General features: G+C 39.2%; 3 protein-coding genes across 4 annotated transcripts in view; 1 reads left to right on the top strand and 2 right to left on the bottom strand.

Moving 5' to 3' along the window:
• kcnb1 (potassium voltage-gated channel, Shab-related subfamily, member 1) overlaps window positions 1–8,430 on the bottom strand; it is a 37,386-nt gene extending 28,956 nt beyond the window's left edge. The window contains exons 1-2 of the mRNA XM_020629017.3: window positions 7,274–8,430; window positions 4,308–4,966 (exon numbers count right to left, since the gene is read on the bottom strand). Of these exons, the coding sequence (XP_020484673.1) occupies window positions 4,308–4,919 (612 nt within the window). The 5' untranslated portion in view covers window positions 4,920–4,966; window positions 7,274–8,430. The remainder of the gene's footprint in view (window positions 1–4,307; window positions 4,967–7,273) is intronic.
• A 98-nt stretch (window positions 8,431–8,528) lies between these two features.
• ptgis (prostaglandin I2 (prostacyclin) synthase) lies at window positions 8,529–16,020 on the bottom strand. The gene is made up of 10 exons (XM_020629089.3): window positions 15,862–16,020; window positions 15,312–15,435; window positions 14,665–14,840; window positions 14,406–14,552; window positions 14,183–14,295; window positions 13,424–13,605; window positions 10,452–10,599; window positions 9,952–10,133; window positions 9,394–9,545; window positions 8,529–8,839 (listed from the first exon to the last, which is right to left on the bottom strand). The coding sequence occupies exons 1-10, from the start codon at window positions 15,933–15,935 to the stop codon at window positions 8,680–8,682; spliced, it is 1,458 nt and encodes a 485-aa protein (XP_020484745.1). The 5' UTR covers window positions 15,936–16,020; the 3' UTR covers window positions 8,529–8,679.
• A 4,406-nt stretch (window positions 16,021–20,426) lies between these two features.
• The window catches only part of LOC109980568 (SLIT-ROBO Rho GTPase-activating protein 3), a 33,379-nt gene continuing 30,628 nt past the window's right edge, over window positions 20,427–23,177 (top strand). The window contains exon 1 of one of the 2 annotated variants that reach the window (XM_020628959.3): window positions 20,427–20,908. In XM_020628959.3, the coding sequence (XP_020484615.1) occupies window positions 20,842–20,908 (67 nt within the window). In that variant the 5' untranslated portion in view covers window positions 20,427–20,841. The remainder of the gene's footprint in view (window positions 20,909–23,177) is intronic. The other variant, XM_020628960.3, reaches the window with a different exon arrangement.

Below are 23,177 nucleotides of genomic sequence, written 5' to 3'. Positions count from 1 at the left end.
TAATTATAACTCAAGAGATTCCATCAAAACCTTTGTAATTCATAAAATATTTTAATTACATGTCAGGATTAAAAAGTAACTTTCTTGTTAAATGATGATGCTTTGAGTTCTCGTAATATACGTTATTTTTAATGACTAAATCCAGCATAATCAAGGATGATGTTACATAAAATCTACCACAGGTGTAAAAGGCTTTTCTTGGCGCCTTCCTGACTCTAAAGCGCCACTTTGCCAGTGGTCAGACACAATCTTGTTTTATGGTGACTCAAATCTGATTTGTGCAAGACACAGACAATGCCCTGGCGGAAAAACAGTGTAAACAGAGAAAGGGAAGCTTTAAATTGGGCCTGGAGTCTCCTGGAAAATAATTAATGTGACATTTCCCTGACATTTAGTCGGAGATAAAGAGGTGGAGTCTGAAGACGGGCAGGAAGGAAGCAGAGATACGAGACAGTCAGGGGAGAGAGAAAAAAACAGGAAGGACAGCAGAAAGAACACAGGCAGCAACACTGGAGTTCCCCTGAACATCTTGGCATTTATGACTTGTGCTACTTATGTAGCTCTGTACAGACTTAAAAGTACTGGAACTAAGCAGAGGTGCCATTGAAATCTCACACAAATATTATAATGTTCGGTATTCACTATTTCAGTGATGGAAAATTACACTTTTGTTGCTTGGTAACCTATTGTTTTGTGCTCGTCTTCATTCACCATCTGTTTATGGGCTGTTACACACACATTTCCATCCCTGACCAGGGATAGGACAGCACAGCTGATGAGCTAACACTGCGGTTAAAGCTTGACCGCTCGACAAGCCCACAGAGTATTCCAGCCTATTAAAACAAGGCTAAGACGATACATCAGGCCAATCAAAGCTTTTAGTTTTTTGGTCTGTGGTTTCACATTGCCCTTTTAAGCTAATTAGCAACTGATAAACCTGGCTTCTTATCGTGTCAAGGTTGCTTTTATTTCTGGCATGCCTTGCCCCACTGTAGTCTTATAATGATGCCAAATTACTGTACGAGATGATGAACATTTATTTTTCAACGGTAATTGCTGCATCCACTTATCAATCGGTGCCTATTAAGAGCCATATATTTGCAGGAAACAATATACATGCAGACATTACTGTGTAATTTCTCAACGTAAAGAGATCCTATCTGGGTTAAAAGCCATTCAAAAGTATAAGGCAGTGATATTTTGGTAAATTGAAGATATCAGGGTGTGTTAATGGAGACAGCAGTGTATGGTTGACTCTGAGTGGTCAGCTCCTTTTTGTAGGCTACAGCTCTTTCTTAGCTCTAACACAATAAACATTGATTTTACATCCCTTTGATTCCCATGAAGAAGACATTTCACTGACAGACTCACACTCTCATCTCAGTCTGTTTGTGGGGAAGCACTGACAGTTCTCACAAATCCTCGCCGCAAAGCTTCAGACAGCACCAACTGCTAATAGTTTCATTTCCATTTCCTTAAACATTTCCCAAAGAAAGTTCCTTTCAAAAACGTTGCTGGAAAGTGAAAACATCGTCTTTGATCCCCTCAATCCGACGTAGGAGATTGTGATCAAAGGCTGTTAATGTTTAACACCACTGTTGTCTATCTGGATAGTGGTTCCAGGTGTTGCTCCCTGAAAGGCCTGCTGAGGGACAACTCTGTGAGCGTACCTGATTAAAGTCAGCACACTCAGGCATGGCCTTCAGAAAGAAAAATAATCAGCAGCAGAATGAGAATCTTATTTAGACTGCAGGCATTCAGCACAAAGACGTAACAAACTAAATCTGGGTCATGAACTTATTTAAACAATCAGCGACTCAAATTAACACATGGGTTTTAAGTTTAGAAGCTGCATGTCTGTTACCTCTCTTTGAATCAAATTCCTGGCTAATACGTAATGGCTTGTGTCTGGTCTGTCTGCATGCTTTTCTGTGTTATCTCCCTTGCTCTATTTGTTTATCAGAATAAGCAAAGTAATAACATGCCACAAACGTTTTCTACCTATCAAAAGTTATCTCTCCGAGCCTTGATAAATCCAAATGATTAAAACAATCCCAAATCATTTCTGATTGGTTTATGTGGACTAAGATTCAGTGCAAAATCTCAGCCTCCAGCAGGATATCTCAGACTCAATTGGTTGATGCAGGGCGAAGTTGTCACAAACACACAACTAACAGAATGAAAAAAGATAATGTAATGTAAGACAGTGTAAGCATATATGTGTGCATTAATACATCTGTGTGTTTGTTTGTATGTGTATGACAGTACAACAGTAAAGAAAAGCACAAGCTACAAGTTATCAACCTTGTGTCATTTTTAAAAACTGGTTAATAGAGACTTTTCAAGAGAGCTGCTTTCTCTGTAACCAAAATAATCTGAGAGCTGAGACATACTTTCTTCAGTTTAAACAACAGTAATGGAAGATAATAGCTCACACATCCCACACTGATAAATCACACTCCCTGGCTTTTCTATTATTTCCACTCTTTACTGAGTGTTCCAACCTTAGAGCTATCAAAACATAAGCAAACACCAAAGGACAACACATGGAGGCGTCCTGAGTGACCCATTTTGTGCAACTGAAAATGTCTTCTAAAATATGTTAGTAGGTCTGTAAAGTACATATGTAGACTACCGGTAGATATATATATTTACATTGATTTATTTTGCCCTTCAAGTGATGTTATTTATCCAGAACACTTATCTGGCTACACAATAAAGGCTGGTGTGTGCACAAAAACATTGATTAGACTCAGTGTTCTAAAAAAAATCAGTACAACGTCATGCTTAAGTTTGTTTTAAACTGTCAAAGTTGTCCTAAAGCAGGTCACTTCAGGAGAGGCACTACACCATCAACATGTCAACGTATGACACCAAAAAACGACACAAATGATCAACATCTATGCTAGCATCTTTGTAAAGCTGTATTTTTAAGTTGCCTGTGTTGGTTCTCACTCATCCAGGTCATGGTATTTCAAAGCTTGATCCAAAAGGCAACTGGACTTGGTTAATGGTTTGGAGGATGTTTCACCTCTCCTCTGAAAGGTTTCTTCAGCTCTAAATTATATTGATTTAAAAGGCACAGAGGTGCTTTGAGCTGAAAGCTACTGTTTCCATGCTAACATGCTCACTCTGACACAGCTCACATGGTAATGACAAACTTAGTTTAGCTTGTAGGCTAAATGCTAACTTTGCTTACTGGTTTTTAAACTTAACACAACGTAGGCCTATACAGCAGAGGCAGTAGCCACACCAGGGCATTGTGATTTGGGGAGCATTTTAACTTGTGATAATGATTTTAAACATAACCACAGTAACAAAAAAAAATTACTACAAAAAAGGGAGATTCAATTTTCCTAGTTGCATATAGGCTACTTCAACTGCACCTACTTGATGTACAAAGAGAGCTTAATCAATTCAGTGAATTACTAATGAACAAAATAAAATGCATATTGAGTATCCAACTAAAGCCCAAATATTCAAAGTCCATTGTAGTCACCACAAAATCTTAACATGGTAAGCATCAAAATATTAATAATATATTGGAGACAGCACTACACAGAATCTGCTAGCTAGTAGATGCATGCCAGTTGTAGCTTACGTCATAGCCTGAGGCACACAAGAAACAAGTTACCATAGGTTCACTACGCCAACATCCAGTTTAAATGCAGTTTGTTCAGACAGTCCTCTTTTTCTATCTTGACCTCATTACCCTCCATTTATTGCTACATATCTCCACCAGATTAGAACCCTCATTGCTGAAATTAGCAGTGTGTGATTGTTGTGACTGACTTTAGACCCTGCTAGCCCCCCTCCTGATACCTTTTAGCAGAAAATGATGGGAAGTTCATCAGTTTTGAGCTACCTAATTTCCCCCGGATAAGGTGTAGTGGAAATGCAAAAGGAAAAGGTTGATTTTTTTTATGAATCTTTAGGGGGAATGTAAAAGTGTGCACCAATGTCTCAGTAATCAATCCTATAATTCTCAAGACATCTCACCCAAAACTACACGTGCCAAAAATTATGCTCGTGTAAAAGTACCAGAGTTATTGGCATTGTCCTCTATGTCCATGAATGTTTGGGCAAAATTTGATGCACTAGTAACATCTAAAGTTGATGAGATATTCAGTCCAATGTAGTTCAAACTAGCTAAATGACATGATAACTTATTACTACTGTTCAGCGTTTACATGTTGTGTGTTTCTTTACTGATTTAGTTGATTGTAAACCTGTAGCAGTCACCAACATGCAGGATTGATCTAACCAATCATATACTCATCTCTTAAACCCAACACCCATTCATTTACCTTTGCAGCAACAGATGAGCTCGGCTTTTCCAGGAGATCCCAGAGCTTCTTTCGTTTTTCTGCACAGCAAGTGTTGTCAAATTCTTCTCCCTCTCTGTCTTTCATGTTGTCGGCCTCTCTTTTCAGCTCCTCGTTCATTTGCTCCTTTTTCTGGTGGTACCTCGCCTGACAACAAGACTCCAGGTAGATCTCGTCAATGCCCCAGTAGTCGAGTTCCTGACTGAACGACAGGGCACACATTTCCTCCATCATGTGCAGCTTACCTGTGCGGTAGAAGTTCAGAATCGATGTGAACGCCCCTGGATGTCGGTCAAAAAAGTACTCGTTCTCCTCCAGGTTGTAGTCGTCACACACCTCCATGAGAGATTCATGGGTATTGCAATCTCGTAGCTTTCCCAAACGTGTTCGTGGTAGCCTATCCAACGTTCGCCACAAGACTTCATGAGGGAGACCCCCCACATTCAGCCGAACTCTGCGGAAACATGTCTTGCTGCGAAGGATGTCCACCGGTTCAGGTGGCAGTGAGGTTGTCGAGTGTGAGGCCGCTTTATTTAATTCGGTCAAGGATTTCTCCATGGTGACCTTTGGTTCGAGGAGCAAGGAGGCAAACATTTGGGACTATGGAGTTCAGATGTTCCTCATGCTTATTGTAATGGTATCTGAAGGGTTAGAAAAAAACACAAACAAATCATTACTATAGTAGGGTTGGACAGTGACATCAAGGCCCACACAATCACAATATAGAGTGAATAAAGTTTTAGGCTGTCAGTCTCAAGAGTCAGGGTTCAAAGGATACATCTGACAGGTGACAGAATGATTTGAAAAGAATAAAAAGAACAATTACGGTTAGACAATGTAGCTAGGATTTTTGCACCTTTTCCAAGTTTTGCCTCTGTTTTTAATTATAATGCTTTTTAACCTCTTCAGGCCTCTAAAAGCCCTAAAAATTACACAATTTAAAAGAAACTTGTCATTTGAACTGCTCAAGCATTGGAACCACTGGCTTTGAGTAGGACTTTGAAGACCAGGTTCAACCCTATCATCTGTGTCCTCCTTTAAATTATTTTTTGAATCTTCACTGAACATAACTTCCCACTGGGAAAATCCAGCCATAAGTCCATTTTTTTTTAAATCCAGTGTACTATGCTGCTGGATTTTTGGCCCCATGTATGGGGCTGTGGTCCTCCAGGCAGGCGGCCCGGGTTCGAAAAATATTTAAAAAATAAATCCCTGGATTTAAAGGGTAGAAGAATATAAAACAAATAAGGCATACTATTATCTTTGGACATTTCTCTTTTAATTAACTCTCATCACATTATCTAACGATCTTCTTGGGGTTTTTTTTGTATCTTTTCAAACAAACAATAAATCTGCCCTTGGAACTCTGGAAAAATGGAACCCAGACTTAATAATACATAAACCACGTACCTATAGCTTCCCATACTTTCACCAAAAATCTCTTCAAACATGATTTAATTGAAACACAGCATGGATCTTGTCACAGGCATTTAAGGACTGATTAGTTCAATTACTGGCAGTTGTTGTTAAGTTATCAGTTATTGCATTGTCTATCGTATCATCTATAAATCTTTAAATTAGCTCCTGAATCAACAATAAACACACCCTCACATTGTGGGTTTTTGAGATGACTCATACCCACTAACAGTCCTCAGAATCAGACATTTTTATTCAGGGTTAAAATGATAACACAATTTGGATTGATGGCTAATTTGTAGATAATCTCATTCTTTCGTCAACTATAAGAAAGGTGTGTGTTGAATACAAGTACTTTGTAGCAAAACATTAAACCCCACTGACACAGACTTTACTTTTCATTCTGAGTACATCTCCCCTATGGTGTTGGATTATTATCAAATGGAAAAGAACATAAAAGTTAAACTATTCAACTTTGACTAGTAAGAAAAACGAGTTTCTTTAACGTCTCACATGACTTGATGAAGGGTAAAAAAAAGATGTAGAAAAACAAGGGTTATTATCTCCCTGTGTGATCTATTTGTTTGCCTTTTTGGACATAGTAGAGTTTTTCATCCAAAGAATGTGGTTAATGTTTGCTCATTACTAAAAGTGGTAGGGGTTATGTGGGTGGGGAGCAGGACCACCACCACTGTAATGATTGTGGTCCAAAGTGAGCGCTGTCCACTTTAATGGTGCTGAAACACCGAGAAGCACTGCTGACTGCCTGAGCTCCCCTGGGGAGGCAGGCTGAAAATAAATAACCCACATCTTCCTCTCACACAGGGTCTAACATTTTTGGATCCATTTGTGGCTGCAGGAATGGCACAAGCTGTAATTTTCTTGTTCTTATTTTTTTTTTTTTCATGCTGCTCATGTTGTTTACATTGTGGAAGCCAAACAACTCCCCAGGCCTGCAAATGTGATCATTGATCACTGTCACACAAAGTTTGTAACACTTCACAAACACAAATAGGCCTATGCATTGACTTAGCATCGAAAACAAAGCCCTTAAGAATACAAGCATTGGCAGAGAATGTAGAACTGGTGCGTTAAACATTGTTGTTTCTTTCACACGCAATAACAGCCTGCGTAGAAGCAGGGAAAAGAAATATAGATTTGAGAGAGCCCCCACCCTCCTTTTTTTTTATTAAAGTAAAGGCTTCGATAAAATGATTCAACATTGAACGCACCAACCCATTCCTACCTGCGTTCACATTGTGCTTATATGCTGAGGATGAAAATAAGCTCAGTGTGAGATTCAATCATCTGCAACTGCACTGTTGTGATGCAAATCCTCCATCGTTAGGTAATTCTCTGTTTCCAAAAGGCTGCCTGCTCCATATTGGTGCAGTTTAAATGCAGAGTAGTGCTACATAACACTGGTTTTCTATTACAATTGATTAGTTATATATGACCAAGAGTGGAAAGATTGAAATAATCTTTTAAATAATACCGTAGTGAGTTGTTGTCATCTTCAAACCAGCACGTACCTCAATGAACAATCAATCCGCAGGCAGGCACACACGGAGATGAAGCAGAAGCATTACAAAAAAGAAGAAAAAAAAAAAAGAAAGAAGCAGGCGTCGTTATTGGTTTACTATTGCTGGGGTCTAACCCAATCCATGTCTCCCTCCTCTGCCTCCGACATGGCAGAGAGATCCCCAGCACGATCTACTGCCCACCAGCCGGCTTCCTGCTCCGCATAACCAGCCGCTGCTTCGCCCAGAAAGATCAACAAGTACGCCGGACAGACTACCTGTGCTCCCGGTCAGCTGTGTGAGGAGGCGCCGCTTCTCTCTGAAGGTGGATCCATGGCAGCTCCAGAGCTTTCCTCCACAGCTCATTAACTCTTTCAGCTCCGAGACTCCACGCCTGGCTCCATCACTGAGCAGCCTCAACCTGATGCACTGCCGTTATGTTTGCGCAGGGCTGCATGTTTTCAGAACGGTAATGATGGTGCACGAAAAGATTGGAAAGATGGGTATGTAGGTTTCTATACAGGCTACTATGTATAGTTTCGTGTCATAATCGGAGGCACAGAGCCAACAATATAGGAGCGAAAATCAATGACACTAGCCTACATGCAGAGAAAGGGATCAAAACAATGTCTTCTTTCTTTTTTCTCTAATGCATTTGTGTTTCGTTTGTTTGACTTAAGACTACTTAATTTAACACTGCACTGCAATCTGAACACCTATGCGATATTTTTTTAATTGAACCCCCATAAACTTGCTATTCCCCCTGCTCTGATCACATCTACTGTACATGGTGACATTAGAAAATACACATTGACACAGGGCATCACAGTTCGTCTATTCGTCTTATTAGATTGTTTCGTATTGCCAAATATGTTCTATAACCACGCATTTTATTGACTTGGTGCTTTTTTTCCAACTTATGAATTGAAAATTCTTAAAATGACATCGTAGTCTTCCTCAATCTATTGATCTATTGATCAATCTATTTGCCTACCAATTCATCATTGATAGGTAAATATCTTCATGGCTGCCACAAGATGTCTCCTATTACAATCAATCTCCAAATCAAGTCTCACTGCTCATGTCTTGAAGGTGTGATGTTTCCACATTTCTGTAAGTTGGAGACTACAAATGAATGCCTCAACATTAGTGTGATGTGATAAAACCGCCTAACGTAGACAAACTCAGATATCAGGTGAGCACAGAAAGACTTTCATCCCTCAGCAGATGAATGTGGGAACAACTCTTCAGTGTTACAAATGAGAAATACGTCACGTTTTTCTCAGTTTGTCCTTTTTATTGAAAATACCAAAACCAAAGATAAATATACTATAGACAGAGAGAAAATCCAAAAATAAATAGTGATACAGTACATATAAAAAAGGTTTATAAATCCACATTATTTACAGTTAATCAAATCACATTTCCGGCTGTGTCTTCTTCAGTCTGTATCGGATCTGAAGATCTCCGTCTGGCTGCAGCATCCCAAAGCCGTAGCGGCTGGTGTTCACTGGAGGCAGTTTATCCTCTGGGTTGCACAACTCCAGGTCAAGATGAGTCAGGAACAAGAACACAAATCTACCCAAACAAGGGGAAAATCAGTTTAGAACAGGCACCAAAAAAAGCTATTCTAACACAACGTCTTCAAAAACATTTATGTGCGGTATGTCCACAAATAACCAGAGAGAAAAATCACACCAAGTTAATCAACCAATCTGAAATAGAAAAGCAAAATGCCTAAAAATAACTTATTCCCAAAGTCCCTCCAGTCTACACATCAATATTATGTAACCTTCTCCAGCTTACTGATTACTGTTGCTAATGACCTCTAACCTTTGTAACTGGATATGATGTCTGACAAAGACCCTGCCTCCCACCTGACTTCCCTTTCCTGCCCTTAGCCTCTTTGCTCATTACAAGGTAGCGAGGCAATAACGACATTATAATTTGCTGCTAGTGGTGAATGAGGGCATGCAATGAAAGGACAGTAATGGTAATGGTGCTAATTGTATGTGGAGATGTATTTTTCTAGTCCTGTCTGGTAACTGGGATGCAATTGCAGAAAATGCTTTGATCATGAATGCAGCGTTTTAAAAAACTAAGATACAAATTATATTTTTCATTGAACTTACTGTTTAATGGTTGTAACAGCAAACTCTTTCCCAACACAGACGTTTGTCCCTGCTCCCCAAGGCATGGTGATGTACTTCAGCCTTTTACCTTCCTTGTAGAATGTATCTTTCACTGTCATGTCCTCGTTTAAGAAGCGATCATATTTAAAAATCTGGTTCAAAGGAGACAAATAAAATACATGAAGGCATTTGTTAGAGTTGTGCATTCGGATATTATGCAAATCAGCTTGATCATATGTCTCCCGCGCCACATTTTCTCTTAAATACCACATGTAATTATGACCTTTTACCATTTAAGACAAACAAAATAATTTTTGATTTGACCTTACTTTCTTGTTTGTCATCTCTTTGTTGTTTAATTTGTAGGCTAAATTAGCTTATCCCAAATATTTTATGCAGATGAATCCTACCTAATCAAGGTTGCTTTTGCACTATAAAGCAAAAAAATATCAAAATTAAAAGTACAACTTTAAATGCTGAGTAAAACACAATAATAATAACAGCATAACATTACTTAGTGGAAAAAAAAGATTATTTGTTGGTTGGCGGCCTGTGTACCTGTGGTTGCAGGTGTATCTCTGCGTCATTCTGAGGGCTGAGAAAGGGGAACAGACATACTCTGTCCCCCTGTCTGAGGTGGTACTCCTGACCATTGGCCATACGCAGGCATTTGTCCTGCACCACCTCTCTGCTGATCATCACGGCCGCGGTAAGCCGTAGGGTTTCACTCAAAACACTATCTGCAAAAACGAAAAGGACAGCAGAGTGGAGGATGTCAGAGGGCTGTCATGGCGAGTTAAATCAGCTGTGCCCCCTGGAATCATTTGGGGAGATACAAACATTTGCACAGATATGATTACATGAAAAAGGCAATCACTTCTGAATTAAATAAAAGGACAAACTTTCATTCTCACTGTCATTGTTTCTCTACACTGCACTCGTCTTGTCTTTTCCAACAGGTCAAATGAGCATTTGTTTTCATCTAACTGCAGGGGCCACACCAAAAGCCGGAGGAGCTCAGGGAATAAGTGAAAAGGCTGCTAGCAGCTTTTACCTACCAAACACAGGTGTGCTGTGTGCCTCCAGCGGGTGGATAAGGGGGTGCTGGAGGGTAAGGTCTCTGATCTCTGATTTAACAGCCTCCATGGCCTCAGGGTTAGTGAGCAGGAAGCCAAGGAGCCAAAAGGCAGCAGGTCCAGTGTTACACTGAAAAGAAAAACCCACAAAAAACTTTATATAAACTTCTTGCTTGAAAAACTTTGTAAAAGTGGTCATGTAATGCATATAACAAAAAAAATATGCCAGGTTATTTATGTTTAAGATTATTTCTGATAATACTCCGTCGTATCTGAGCCCTTTGTAAAACTGAAAAGACTGATATGAGGAGCAGCCACTTTGTAGACACTGCTGTCTGTCTGCTTATCAGGGAGAGACACCTGAGCCTGTCAGACAGTAATTGCTATGAGTTAGGGGAGCTGCTCTTCTTACTTCTACACATCTCAGGTCAGCCCTCCATTGACAGCCGGGGCAAAGTGTCTAAAGGGACTAAAAGTGTGACAATTTGTGTGTGTGTCCTCTTAGATCTATAGGTGAGGGCTTTTTTTAAAGGAACAGTGTAGCAATTGTGGACTATGTGTTAGATTTAGAATAGAAGATATCCTTAGCATGTCCTCCTTACACTTTATATGTTGGTGTCTTAATTCAAAGCTAAGCTAACCTGCTGTTAGTTCAAGCTGCATATTCAAGATATACACAGACAGATACTAGTGTCCACAAAGTGGCTGCCATGATATACTGCCATGAAACTGGAAGTAGTTTTTATTTCAAATTGACATACTCCAATCTGGCCCAAAAATCTCTGGTATGATGATTGAAATATTAACATGTATTTGATTTTTCGTGTCTTTTTTTTAACGTTATTTGTTAGTTGAACATAACCACATCAAATTTGCTCTGTGAACCTTTTCGAATTCGACGCCATGACTCGCCATTCAAATGTAAGCTGTTATAGCTCGGCTGCACATGATCATATCTGCATTGAATTTCTTGTGCTTGATCTAGTTCCAGCCTGAATCAACCTGCATTAGACATTTAAAAAGAAAAAAATAACAGCACCACCTCCTACTGACAGCAGGAACTTTCTACTTCTGTATGATCAACTACAACTCTTACACTCTTAGGGCCTGTCCCATTAAAATTTGATCAGGTTCATTTTAAGACTTTCACCATGTTGCATTATGAAACTTACAAGTCTGCGTCTAACACTGTTGTGCTGGGGATGCGCTGTCCACCATTAAACAGGAAGCTGTTTTTGAGGGGCTTAAAATAAATACTGAAAAATAATCATAAAAGGCTGTTTTGGGAATGCGCTACTAATGGACTTGTCTGACACCGACCCTGTTATTTTGGGGCTTTTTGTGCCTTTATTTGAGAGACAGGACAGTGGATAGTTTTGGTAATTGGGGCTAGAGAGAGTGGAGCATGGCATGGGGGGAAAGGAGCTGCAGGTCGGATTTGAACCTGAGCCTCCTGTTTCAAGGACTACAGCCTCTGTACATGGGGTGCGTGAACTCGACCATCGACGCCCCTCTGATGATCTTTCCTCCTGAGCTTTCCCAGGTCATCCTGAAGCATCAGTATTCATTTCAGTCTGTTTAATAACCAGATAAAAACTCCTCACAGAAGATTTAAAGTTATTCTTTGACATGATAAGTAGAGTTTAACTCATAAAATACATATACTTGGATTGAGAATATGCAGACATCACAGCACATTAAAGCACCATCTTTCTTGACAGTAAATAACCCAACAATCATTTTCACTGTGTACATTTCTCAGGCAGACTGTTTACAGATGATTAGAGGACAGCAGGCACTATAGTTTGTACAGGACCCTGATTTTAACACATGTATAAACCAATTCTGGCACCTCTCACACGTCTCACATCTAATCCCTCTATTCTCTGCAGTGGTGCTCCAGTTTCATTCCTAGACTGAGACTATGTGCTCCAGTATCCCAGCAGACATGATAAAGCAAAAGAGACAAACATGCTGGAGCAATAATGGTCTTTCCTAAACCAGCAGAGCAAATAAAAGAGCTCGCTGTAGGAGGCCTGGCTCTGCTTTTTGCTGGCTTAAATTATGATTCTCTCTGCTACTACTGGGTGAAAAATCCTTGCTCCAGTGAGACTGGCAGGTGAACAGAGGGCCGAGGCTAATTCAGCTGAAATGTTCCATGAAAAGATGAGATAAGAGAATCAAACAGCTCTCTAACTCCCCCTCATGGCAGAACAAAGCAACAACACCATGTTGGTCTGAACTTGTCTGTACTGTTGAGGCAATTCTTTATTAACGCTTGTGTCAATATGGTTTCTAACAGCAGCTGTGCGTACTGTTTTCATTTGAAACTATTTCATATTCAACATCAGGACTTATTCAAGGACAAGGTTAAGAGTTGTGAATTTGTAAAAAAAGTGTAGTGTGGAGCTAAACAACCAAAGTATCATAAAGTTAATAGCCTATAGAAGATACAAATACACTTTATATCCATGCACAGAGTTTTAACTACTGGATTGTCTCAAGTGGAGCTGTCCTGAGGCAAACATTGAAAAAATCTATATAAAGAACAATTCCTGCGGATGATCGGAAACTCTGCTCGGAAAGTCAAAAAAAGGAAGCAACTACAGCTGACTAACACAACCTAAATAATCAACTGTTCTGAAATGGCGTTACAAAACCACAAACATGATAACATTTCATGGAAACTGATTCACCCGATGAGAAGTGGCAAAACTCCACTCAGAGTTACAGGTTGAGGCAGGCAGCTGTGAGTAACTGGCTGAGAGGAATCTGTGATCTTTAACTGCTGCATTGTTGGCAGGCTGAGCACATTGAAGTGGAATTCAAGTATGCAGTCTGGGTGTGGAGAGTTAGTATGTTTTGGTATCAATGAGTGGCCTTGTTTCTGTGTGTGCTGGAGGTTTTTTGTGCTTGGAAGGGTGGGAGGAAGACAGCCAAGAGAAATACTTCACCTGTGTGGTCCAAAGCTGCAGGAGGAAAGCTCTGTTTTGCATTTCTGCATCGATTCCCTCCTCTTGCAGGAAGTGATGGTAGCTCTGCTGCCAGGAGTTTGAATCCAGCCTGAAGCTTACCCCCTTTGGAGAGAGAAGCTCCCACAGTCGCTCCCGGGACAAAGCGGCTGTTTTTCTTTCCCCTGTTAGGCATCAAGTCATAAGTTACTCTGATGTATACATATGGAGAATAAAGTGGGAATTTCCTGGCACAAATTCACCAACTACCAAGGTGCATGAAGAGTGAAAGGCTTGACAAAGTAAAAAATCTCCAGCAACACAGGTTGACATGACCCTGATGAAGGCCACAAGCTGAAACTTGTCTCTCTAATTAGTTAATAAAGTTGATCTTCATAATACAAGTGTTGATGGAGCTTTCTGACCTGTATACATATTTTATATACAGCCTGGAGTTACAGATTTGGGAATGTGTGACAAACAAGAGCAGTACAAAAATGCAGATACAGTATCTGTTGGATGTGCAAGTTAACCTGAAGCCAATTTCTTACACATTATCTTAGTGAGGGGTTTAAGGAGGGCACTAGACGCTTTTGTTAATTGTTATGAATACCATGGCAGTGCATACAACCTCAAAAAATGTCTATTTGCAGATGTGATATGACACATCACAAGCGAGTTGAATACTTATGCAAGACATTAGATAAAAAGTCAGCGAGGAATTTGAAAGTGAAGGAATTTTATGAATTTTGTGCCGCTTACCTCGTTTAAGTGAGCAACGAGCCAGTTTTGGTAGAAGATCATCAAACTTGCGAAACTCTTTATAGACTGCAGGAGCGTCGTCTATCCTCTCGAACAAGGTCAAATACCCAGCCCTGAGAACGGAAATAATAATTAAGAGTCTGCCTGTCTGGCCCTAATGATCGTACAAACACTAACAACCTCTGATTTACAGTCAAATGTACGGTTAAATGTGATGTGATACCTGAAGAGTAGACTATAACAAAGGCTAAAGAGTCCGTTCTGCGTCCACTTTGAAGGTTGGCAATCTGTCTGGTCACTCAACAGAAGCTTCTGAAGGTGTGCCTTCATGGAACTGCTTAGCTTGGAGAGGCTGAGACCTTGAAAATGCCTGCGGGAATAAGACACAATTACATTTAGATATGCAACTCCCTTAGATCCAGATTTGTATCTTCTAATTTCCTGACGCATAAAGGTTATGTTAAAAAAGATGTACTCATTACTGTTCCATCCATTTCCTCTCCGCTGTAGGTTTGATGCTCGGCAGCTGAAGACAAAAGATCCTTTGTAAGAGCTGCTTTTTGCTGCGGGCAAAGTCCAAGCAGAAGGTGTCGTTCAGCACCTCATCGAAAGAGTTTGGGTCCAACAGCACTGTCACGTAATGACCAGCAACACGGACCTGTAAGGCAACATTTTATTTGTTGGCATATTTCTTGTATCAAGATGTTGCAACTCTTGTTCTGTTATTCTTACCTTTTCTATTCTGGATTTTATATTTAGAGCTGGTTTTGGTCAAAAATATGAACAAACAGTAAAAACAACACGTTTTCTGAATAATTAAAATGAAAAGGACGATTGTCTGTTTGCTACCACCACATTTTCACCATGGCACCTTTTCTAAATGAATGTTTTGTTTCTGTCATTCAAAACCCTGATTTGCATGCCAGATTAAACATCTTGATACCAGATCAGAGTACAGCCTTCTTCCTTCTGTATAAAAAAAACTATCTTTTAACCATTTACTTATCAATCTTTTGTCTAATTCACAAAAAAATGTTCCTTATTTTAAAAATCACTATCTTATTTAAATAGCGGGTTTGGAAAGTAAACAAAAAAAAAAATCTACATCAGATTCTTGATTCTAACTTACTGTGAAGATGTCCCCATGTTTGTCCTTCATCCGGGCCAAAAACTTTGCAGCATCTTTTCCAAACTCGAGAGCGTGGCCGAGCCATGGGATGACACCTTTGTCCAAAGGTGGCTCATTCTTCTGTCTGCTTGTAGAAGGGAAATCCATTAAAATTGCAAAAATGTGAAAGAGTTGCTTTATCTAGCGTTCATTCTTCAATCTCAACCAACAGGTTTGCAGTTAGCATGAAGTTATGTAATAAGAGAGTTTCAGTTGTTCGGTGAAAAGTCATGCAGCACTTCTGCTATCAAATTTCTCCACAAGGAGAAACTGAGTGTTTTTTCTCACAAAACTAAAGGCACTGAGTCATCCAAATTGTATGAGTCTTTTTGTATCAATATTTAATAAGAGATACCTGTCATAACTACGAGAATAAAGTTGTATCTTTGTTTTGATTGATTTATAACATGAAAAGCTCTTTTCAATAACAGTATAATATTTGTAAAAACTTCTGCAGATCGATTGACTTAAACTGTTAAAATGTATGAAATGCATTGATAAACAACTTTACCTCGTACGACTGGAGTAAACGTAAACCAGTATTAGGAGTCCATTAAATAGCAGTAGTAATATTGTCCATAGCATGTTTCGTCCGATACTTGTTCTGTCCCGCAGATGCTTTACTCCATAGCTGCCGGCAACGCTCTTTTATTGCAAAGCCCAGCTCTCCTGTGACTTCTCTTGGTTAGGAGGTGTGGAAAGGCGGGGCTTGGGTCACAAAGTGTTACACAACATTGTACAGTACATCATAACAGACAGCACAAAAAACACCAAGTCTTAAATAAGAAACAGAAAATGATATCATCTTAAATGACACTTAGCTATTTACACTAACAAGAGCTTTTCACATTATCTTGTCTGTATGTAAACACTTTGCACAAAATCTGTCTTCGGTGCTTCAAACAGTGCAAATAAAGCCACACAGCACATTTCATAGCAGTGACATCATCAAGGTGAGAGTCATGTTTCATTCAGTTAGGGGTGACTTCAGGGCAAGATACCATCATGATGGGTGTCATAACTTAAGTTAATACCATTCACTGACGAGAAATGGTTCAATGACAATGAATTTCCCTTAAACATTGTGAAATTTCTTCCATAGCATCTAATCAGTTTCAAGTATCTGCTGATGATGACTCTCTCTGTCACACTGAAACCGATGATTAATTTGATAAACTGTGATGTAAAGACAAGGTAAAGAGCTGTTATTAGTATTAGTGTCTGCATGGGTTATTCTGTGAATTTGGTAATTTTGTACCAGTGACTGTATGATTAACCCGTGGAAATATTTACTCAAATAAGCATAAACAGTAATAATAATAATAATGATAAGATAAGATAAGATAAGATATACTTTATTCATCCCAGCAGGGAAATGTAGGTGTTCCAGTAGCCAGCATACATACAAACACACAACACAACACATATATACATATATATCCCATCCATACAAAAAAAAAACACGAGCCCACAATACAGTTTGATATTTGATATATGCAACTCAGGCTAAAGTTCAAAAGTTTAAATGTCTTCTGTCCTTACTTAAAGGAGAGTCTGTTTAATAATAAAGAGTTACACAGCCAATTTAATTCATGTGAATTATTATAAATGGTGAAAAGCATAAAGGGCTGGAGCTGCTGTTTAGTGAAACACTGTTAGCTGCAGTACACTGGATGTAACAGCAGGGGGTAGTAATGCACTTGTTGATGGCTCAGCCTACAGTTCAGAAGAGGGCGCAAAGTGGGGTAAATGTTTGATCTAAGTCACACACCTCAGCAGACCCTAAAGAAACTGCTCAACTTGAAATGACAATGACTTTGACAGATAAAAAAAAAGCGGACAACATTCAAGAACATAAAGTTGAAGAAGGATATTTATCTTTACGGTCTATTTTAAGTGACTACTAGACGGATATTATTTTTTTTTAGTAAACTACAGAGTGACAGAAACACAGGCACGTTTGATGATAACGACTTAACGACATTACTTCAGGGACATTAAATGCACAAATGAAGAGATGTCGACGCAGTCATCATCACTAGCAGCTAGTCTGCAGCTAGCTTACATTACTTGTGCACCTCTCTATTTTACCTTACCAGCAACAACAGCCCGGAACATCGGTTCCTGCTGGAAACATAAACGTAACCCTTATCCGTACCCATACACTGAAGGTAACATATCCACTAGTCCACACCTTGTTTTATTATTTTTTATTGTATTTGTTCATTTGACATCGACATACAGTAACACTGGTGCTGTAACATTTAGCCTAACCATGCACAAGTCCCAGATTCACTGCTCTGAGTGTTTATAGCTAAATTAATTTGCAACAACTGTCTACGGGAGGCTTTGAGAAATAAAAGATAAAAATAAATAAAAATAAAAAAGAGGGGGGAAAAAAATCTCTTTTAAATACAGTGCAGTTGTGAATGCAAAAACCGATGAAATACAATTACAAAAAATATTATGTAAACCAGAAATATCACTAATCATTTTTAAAACTTCTGAATGCTGATTACCAATGTCAAATTCTGTTGACAAATGTCACCTTAAATAAAAAAAAAACTTTTACAGCAGACAGGGGTTATAACACTGATCACATAACCTTTCATAATTAAATGTGGGTGTTATGTTTCCTTTATTTGACAGGATATTTTGAGAGAGATGAATTGTGGTGTGGGAGAGTGAGGGGGTAATGACCAGATACACTGAAAATAACAGGGGAATGACACGCTACAAACAGGATCAATTCAGAGTCCAATCTGTCACTGTAGTGCGACAAGATTTCAGCCTCTGTACTGAGGCACCTGCTTTATCAACTGAGCTAAACTAGAACCTCCTTATGATCTTGTACAGACTCAGGCAGACCCTGACATCCTCCCAACACAATAACACAGCCCAATACACAGTGAGATCTTCATCCAATTCTTATTAGGTTTCATTTAAAGTCTTATCTTATCGAAAAACCCAACGCTAAATAATCTCACAATAGACATACAATGTATACAAACAATATAAATACCTTCCTCATATAAATAGTTAGTGACTTAACCTATAAGAGCAAATATTATACAATTACCATGACTTAGAAATATTGTTCTTGCCACTTGATCAGACTTTTAAAACTACAGTTTACAGATTTTATAATGTTAATGATTTTGATACAACGACCACTATTAAACTGATCATTTTATCAGTCATCTAAACATACCGTGTGTTAGATTAGTTGCTCTGAATTTCAACAAAGAGGAAGGAAAGCAGCAAGTGTTTTTAGGTTTTATGGAGAGATACAATCAAATCGCTTTCTCACAGCATTTTATCAGGAACTGAAAACAGTTTATCTGGCAAAAATCAGATGTTAACCAAACGGAAACATCCCCGTAAAGTAAATGAGGTTAGATAAAACATAACCACTATAACTCTGACAAGATTCGTCTTTGCTTGCATTTTAAAATGGCATCGTGAACATCAGGCATAAACCAGAATAACTCCAGCATACAGGCTGCTGTAATTTGAACATTTACACGGAAAAGTATCGTTCTGCCTCCTGTAGGAAACCTAATCTTTTCTAGGTGGACCCTGTGATAATCATTCCTCTCGTTAAGGCACATAAGTGGATGGTGTTAAACTTTCCATTGCCTGGTTAGACACAGCTTTTTCAAATTATTTTCAAGCCCACCCCAATTTTTATCAGGCTCAGTGCAGCCAAGATTTGGTGAGTAACATTTGCTGAGGAAATTAGAGTTTGAAGTGGAGATTGCGTGGTGGTGAGAAGTGAATAGTTCTCCTGCAGATTTCTCCTGGGCTCTCTCCCAGCTCTGACAGTTCCCACAGGCTGACAGTAGCCCACAGATTTCCTGAAAATTGGGTGCAAAGGCGGACTAGGATCTCTCGACACTGTTCAAAATGCAATCTTCTCTCAGGCAGGCTCAACTATCCCTGTCCTATACACCAGTTTACTTTTTTTTGAGGCAGTCGAAGGATCAAAGTGTAGCGCACAGTTTCACTGTGAATTCACAGGAAGATTTATTTTATCTTTTTTGTCAGAAAACTCTGCTGAGATGAACAGCAACGAGAGGGAAAGAGCAGATCTTTGACATGCAGTCAACTCCGATTTTCTCTGGGAAGAAGCTCCTTCCTCTTTTTCTAAAGGGGGAGTGCTGAAGTGGTAACACATGTCATCTGTAACACCTCTCTCTGTTCAACTCAGAAACAAGTGTCTATAATGTCAGCCAGTGGTCACATCCACACCTGAGAATAATCAAGTAACAATCAAGTTATTTTAAGGGGAAAATTGTTGTTTTTGTGTATAATTTTTCGAATTTTTATCCTGAAAGTTGAAGCTTTAAGTCTATAAGTCCAATGTGAATAACCTGATAGTCTTTTGATCAACGATTCATATTTAATCTTTTCTTTTTCATGTAAATGGCTAACATCTTTCAGCTATGTGTCAGCTGGATTCTTTCATCTTTTTACTCCAAATAAGATGATATTTTAATACTTATAGGCCTACATCATCCTTTTTTTTATTTTTATGTTTATATGATTTGTTTTTTAGATGTGCCACATAGAGACTCTTAATGACAAATGTTCCAGCATTGGATTTCTCCCAAAATCGTTTATTCCTTACAGCATGAAGATGACAGTATTTCACCACTTTTCACTGTTGTTTCTCAAAAACTGTGATGGCTGGGTGTAGCCTATGTTATCAGTGTACAAAAACAAGCTCAACGCTTTACTTTGAAAAAAAAATAAAAAAATTCTGTCAAGTTACCCACTCTGTGTGTGTGCAGGAAACATGTTAATCTTGTTGTCCTGGAAACAATCAAATCTTCATCACTAAACTGTTCATGCATCCTTTCAGGGTTGGACTGTACTTTAACCGCTTTTACTGGCACAGGTCTGCACATCAGTTCACTGAGACAAACCTGAAATCATCCATGAGGATAAAACTGGTGAAGAAATAAAGGAGGGAGGGGGTTGGGGGAGGAGTCTCACATTGACTTTCACGTCCATTCAGCCTTTTCTGCAGCAGCATTGAACTTGCAGAGAGGGAGGGAGGGAGAGAGAGAGAGAGAGAGAGAGAGAGAGAGAGAGAGAGAGAGAGAAAGAGAGAGAGAGAGTAAAAAAGGCAGACTGGACAGTATTGTGCAGAAGGGACTCTATGTTATGAGGCTGCCATGAAATGAACATCAAACGTGAATTGTTTTCCGATCCACTGAAGAGCGCTGCTGAAGAGGAGTGGTCAGGAAGGAAGATTATCATTATGCACTTTTAGATCAACGTCGCCTCCAACGCAGCAAGGCAACCTCGCAGAGCCTCAAGTGCGTTTAATCCGCGAAGAAGAAGAAGTTGAGTCAGGCGGGCAATGATTCGCATCTGATTGTTGCTCAACTACTCCGGAGAGGACTGCAGACGGGCAAATCGCTGCATTGTGGCAACGGAGACGCTGATTGCTGCCCGAGGATTGCACAATCCCATTCTCCTCAACATGTCATCTCAGGCGAAAGTCAAGAAGGACAAAGAGATTATTGCCGAATATGAGACCCAAGTGAAAGGTTGGTAACGTGCAGGCCTGATCGTATTGTTATTCTGTGTGTGTGTGTGAAGGCACTATTGCGTAACTTCAAGCTTCGTATGGCTTTCAAGTGTGCAGTGCTGTAGCTGTAGGGTGGGACAGATTTGTACAGTTATAGATGTCAGTCGTTTATTTTTTTCCCCCAGCATATCTACTGGGGGATGTCAACAAAAATGAATCTAATTTTAACAGGGATGCGTCTATTTCATGCGTCTATTTCTTGAATTCTGCCATACAACAATGAAGACACAACTTGGTTGAACCTGTTTTGCACAAGATGACTGTGAGATCCACAACATGCCTAGCCCTTCATGTGTGGCCATGTAAGCCAGTGGTGCTTGATCATTAGTTTCAAAGTGCATCTGGTGTTCCTGTCAGATTGTTTCATGCTGCACACCCTACAAGGGAATGCACCAGTTCACCTTGGATAAGCTTTCTAATAGACTTGAGGTCATGCACCTCAAGTACTCATGCGGAAGATTTGGAGACATCTGGGTACACTGCAGAACATCTTCCTAAATGACAGGTCAAAATTTACATTTGTATTGTGTGGATCAACACCATTTTACAGGACACTATTGGAAGAGAACGTATATGAGACTCCAGGACAAAGTGTAGTATCAAGGGGGGAGAGGAAATGCTCGAGAAGATCACACAGCATACAGTTCATAAAGTCCATACATAATGTATGCTGTCTGTATGAATTATGAAGCATGAAAGGATTTTACTGTCTACCGCTAAATATGTGACTGGGTAAACCACCCAGAGAGAGAAGCGAGTGAGAAACACTGACAACAGATTGGAACAGACATTGCAGGATGTATATAGGTGGGTTGTCTTCTCAGCTTTTATGACTTCCAGCAGTGTCATCTCTAACACGTTATGCATCACCTTCTCACGGTTGTGGTTTTGCTCATGTGTCAGTTTTTAGTCACAGAGACAGCAACAGCGTACTTGCTTTCCTCTTGAATATGTTACCATTTTAGACCAGGATAAATGCAGAAGTCACACGAGTATTTAAAGTAAAGTATAACTCAGATTATAGTGAGGGTGTAAAACCAGCTCCTGCTTTGAGCTCACTTTGTTTCAAATCAACTAATATGACTATAGAGTATGAACACCCAGATAAATCAAGTGGACCATGGAAAAGAAAACATCAAACTGAATTTAGGGTGTGTGTTGGGTTGCAGCTAATAATTCAAACATGGATGATGATGATGGATCAATCTCAAGTTGTCTGTGTGGTCCTCTAGCTGCAGTTTCTACACTTTAGTAAGTGTAGGCTAGGTTTTATTAAATGGATGCCATGTAGCATGTGGTAATTGTAACACATGATTTAAGGGATTAAAGGGATTAAGTACATATTAAATGCTTCACTAGGCCTAAAAAGCTAATTTGATGTAGGCTAGTCCTACAGCCTACAGTGACATTTTTCGGCCATTCACATAATTTAGATTATTTGATCAATATCAACAATTTATGTCTGATAAAAACATGAGGCCATCTTCATTCTCATATCTATTGACTCATATGAAGATACATTAACCTGACAGTTAGCTTAGCTAAGAAAAACATATAAACAGGAGTAACATACAGTAAGCTAGCACTTTGCCAAGTACAAGAATTTCATTTTGTTGAAAAGAAGCTGACCAGAAGTAAAAGTTGTCTGAACAATTTTTGTCTCTACCATTTTTTTGCAGACTAAACAAACAGACTTAAAGCTGATCGCTTGCACTTACTGACATTGTTTCCTCTTTTCTAGATACTTACTTACTCGCTGATGTACATCGCTTTGGATAAAAGTGTCTGCTAAGTGAATTGGAGATATTGTAGCACTACTGGGAAGCTTACTAGCTAGCTTACATTTTGAAAAACGCTTGCTAGCTGCTTCCCCACCTTTCCCAATCTTTACGCTAAGCTAAGTGGTTTATGGTTATAGCCTCACATTGAGTAGGCTATACAGATATGAGAGTACTATAAGTCCCCTCTTGAATTATTTAAAAACTTGTTTCACTCTTTCATTTACCCCGACTCATTGAGATTTTAAAGCAGTTGTGTTTCATGCAGGCTTACATATCTAACTTGGTATTGCTTATCCTGTGTATTATTTCCATGGTAGTTTTAGATATAACTCTATAAAGTAAATCTTGTTTTCTCAACATTTAAACTGGATAATACTTTTTTTTAGTATTCTCTTGTAATGGTTAAATTCTATTTTCATGTCTACAGCAATCATGAAATCCAAGGCC

This window comes from Labrus bergylta, chromosome 5, assembly GCF_963930695.1.
Source record: "Labrus bergylta chromosome 5, fLabBer1.1, whole genome shotgun sequence".
Taxonomy (NCBI): domain Eukaryota; kingdom Metazoa; phylum Chordata; class Actinopteri; order Labriformes; family Labridae; genus Labrus; species Labrus bergylta.
The sequence above is the reverse complement of the archived record's forward strand: the minus strand, read 5'-3'. Positions and strand labels throughout refer to the sequence as shown.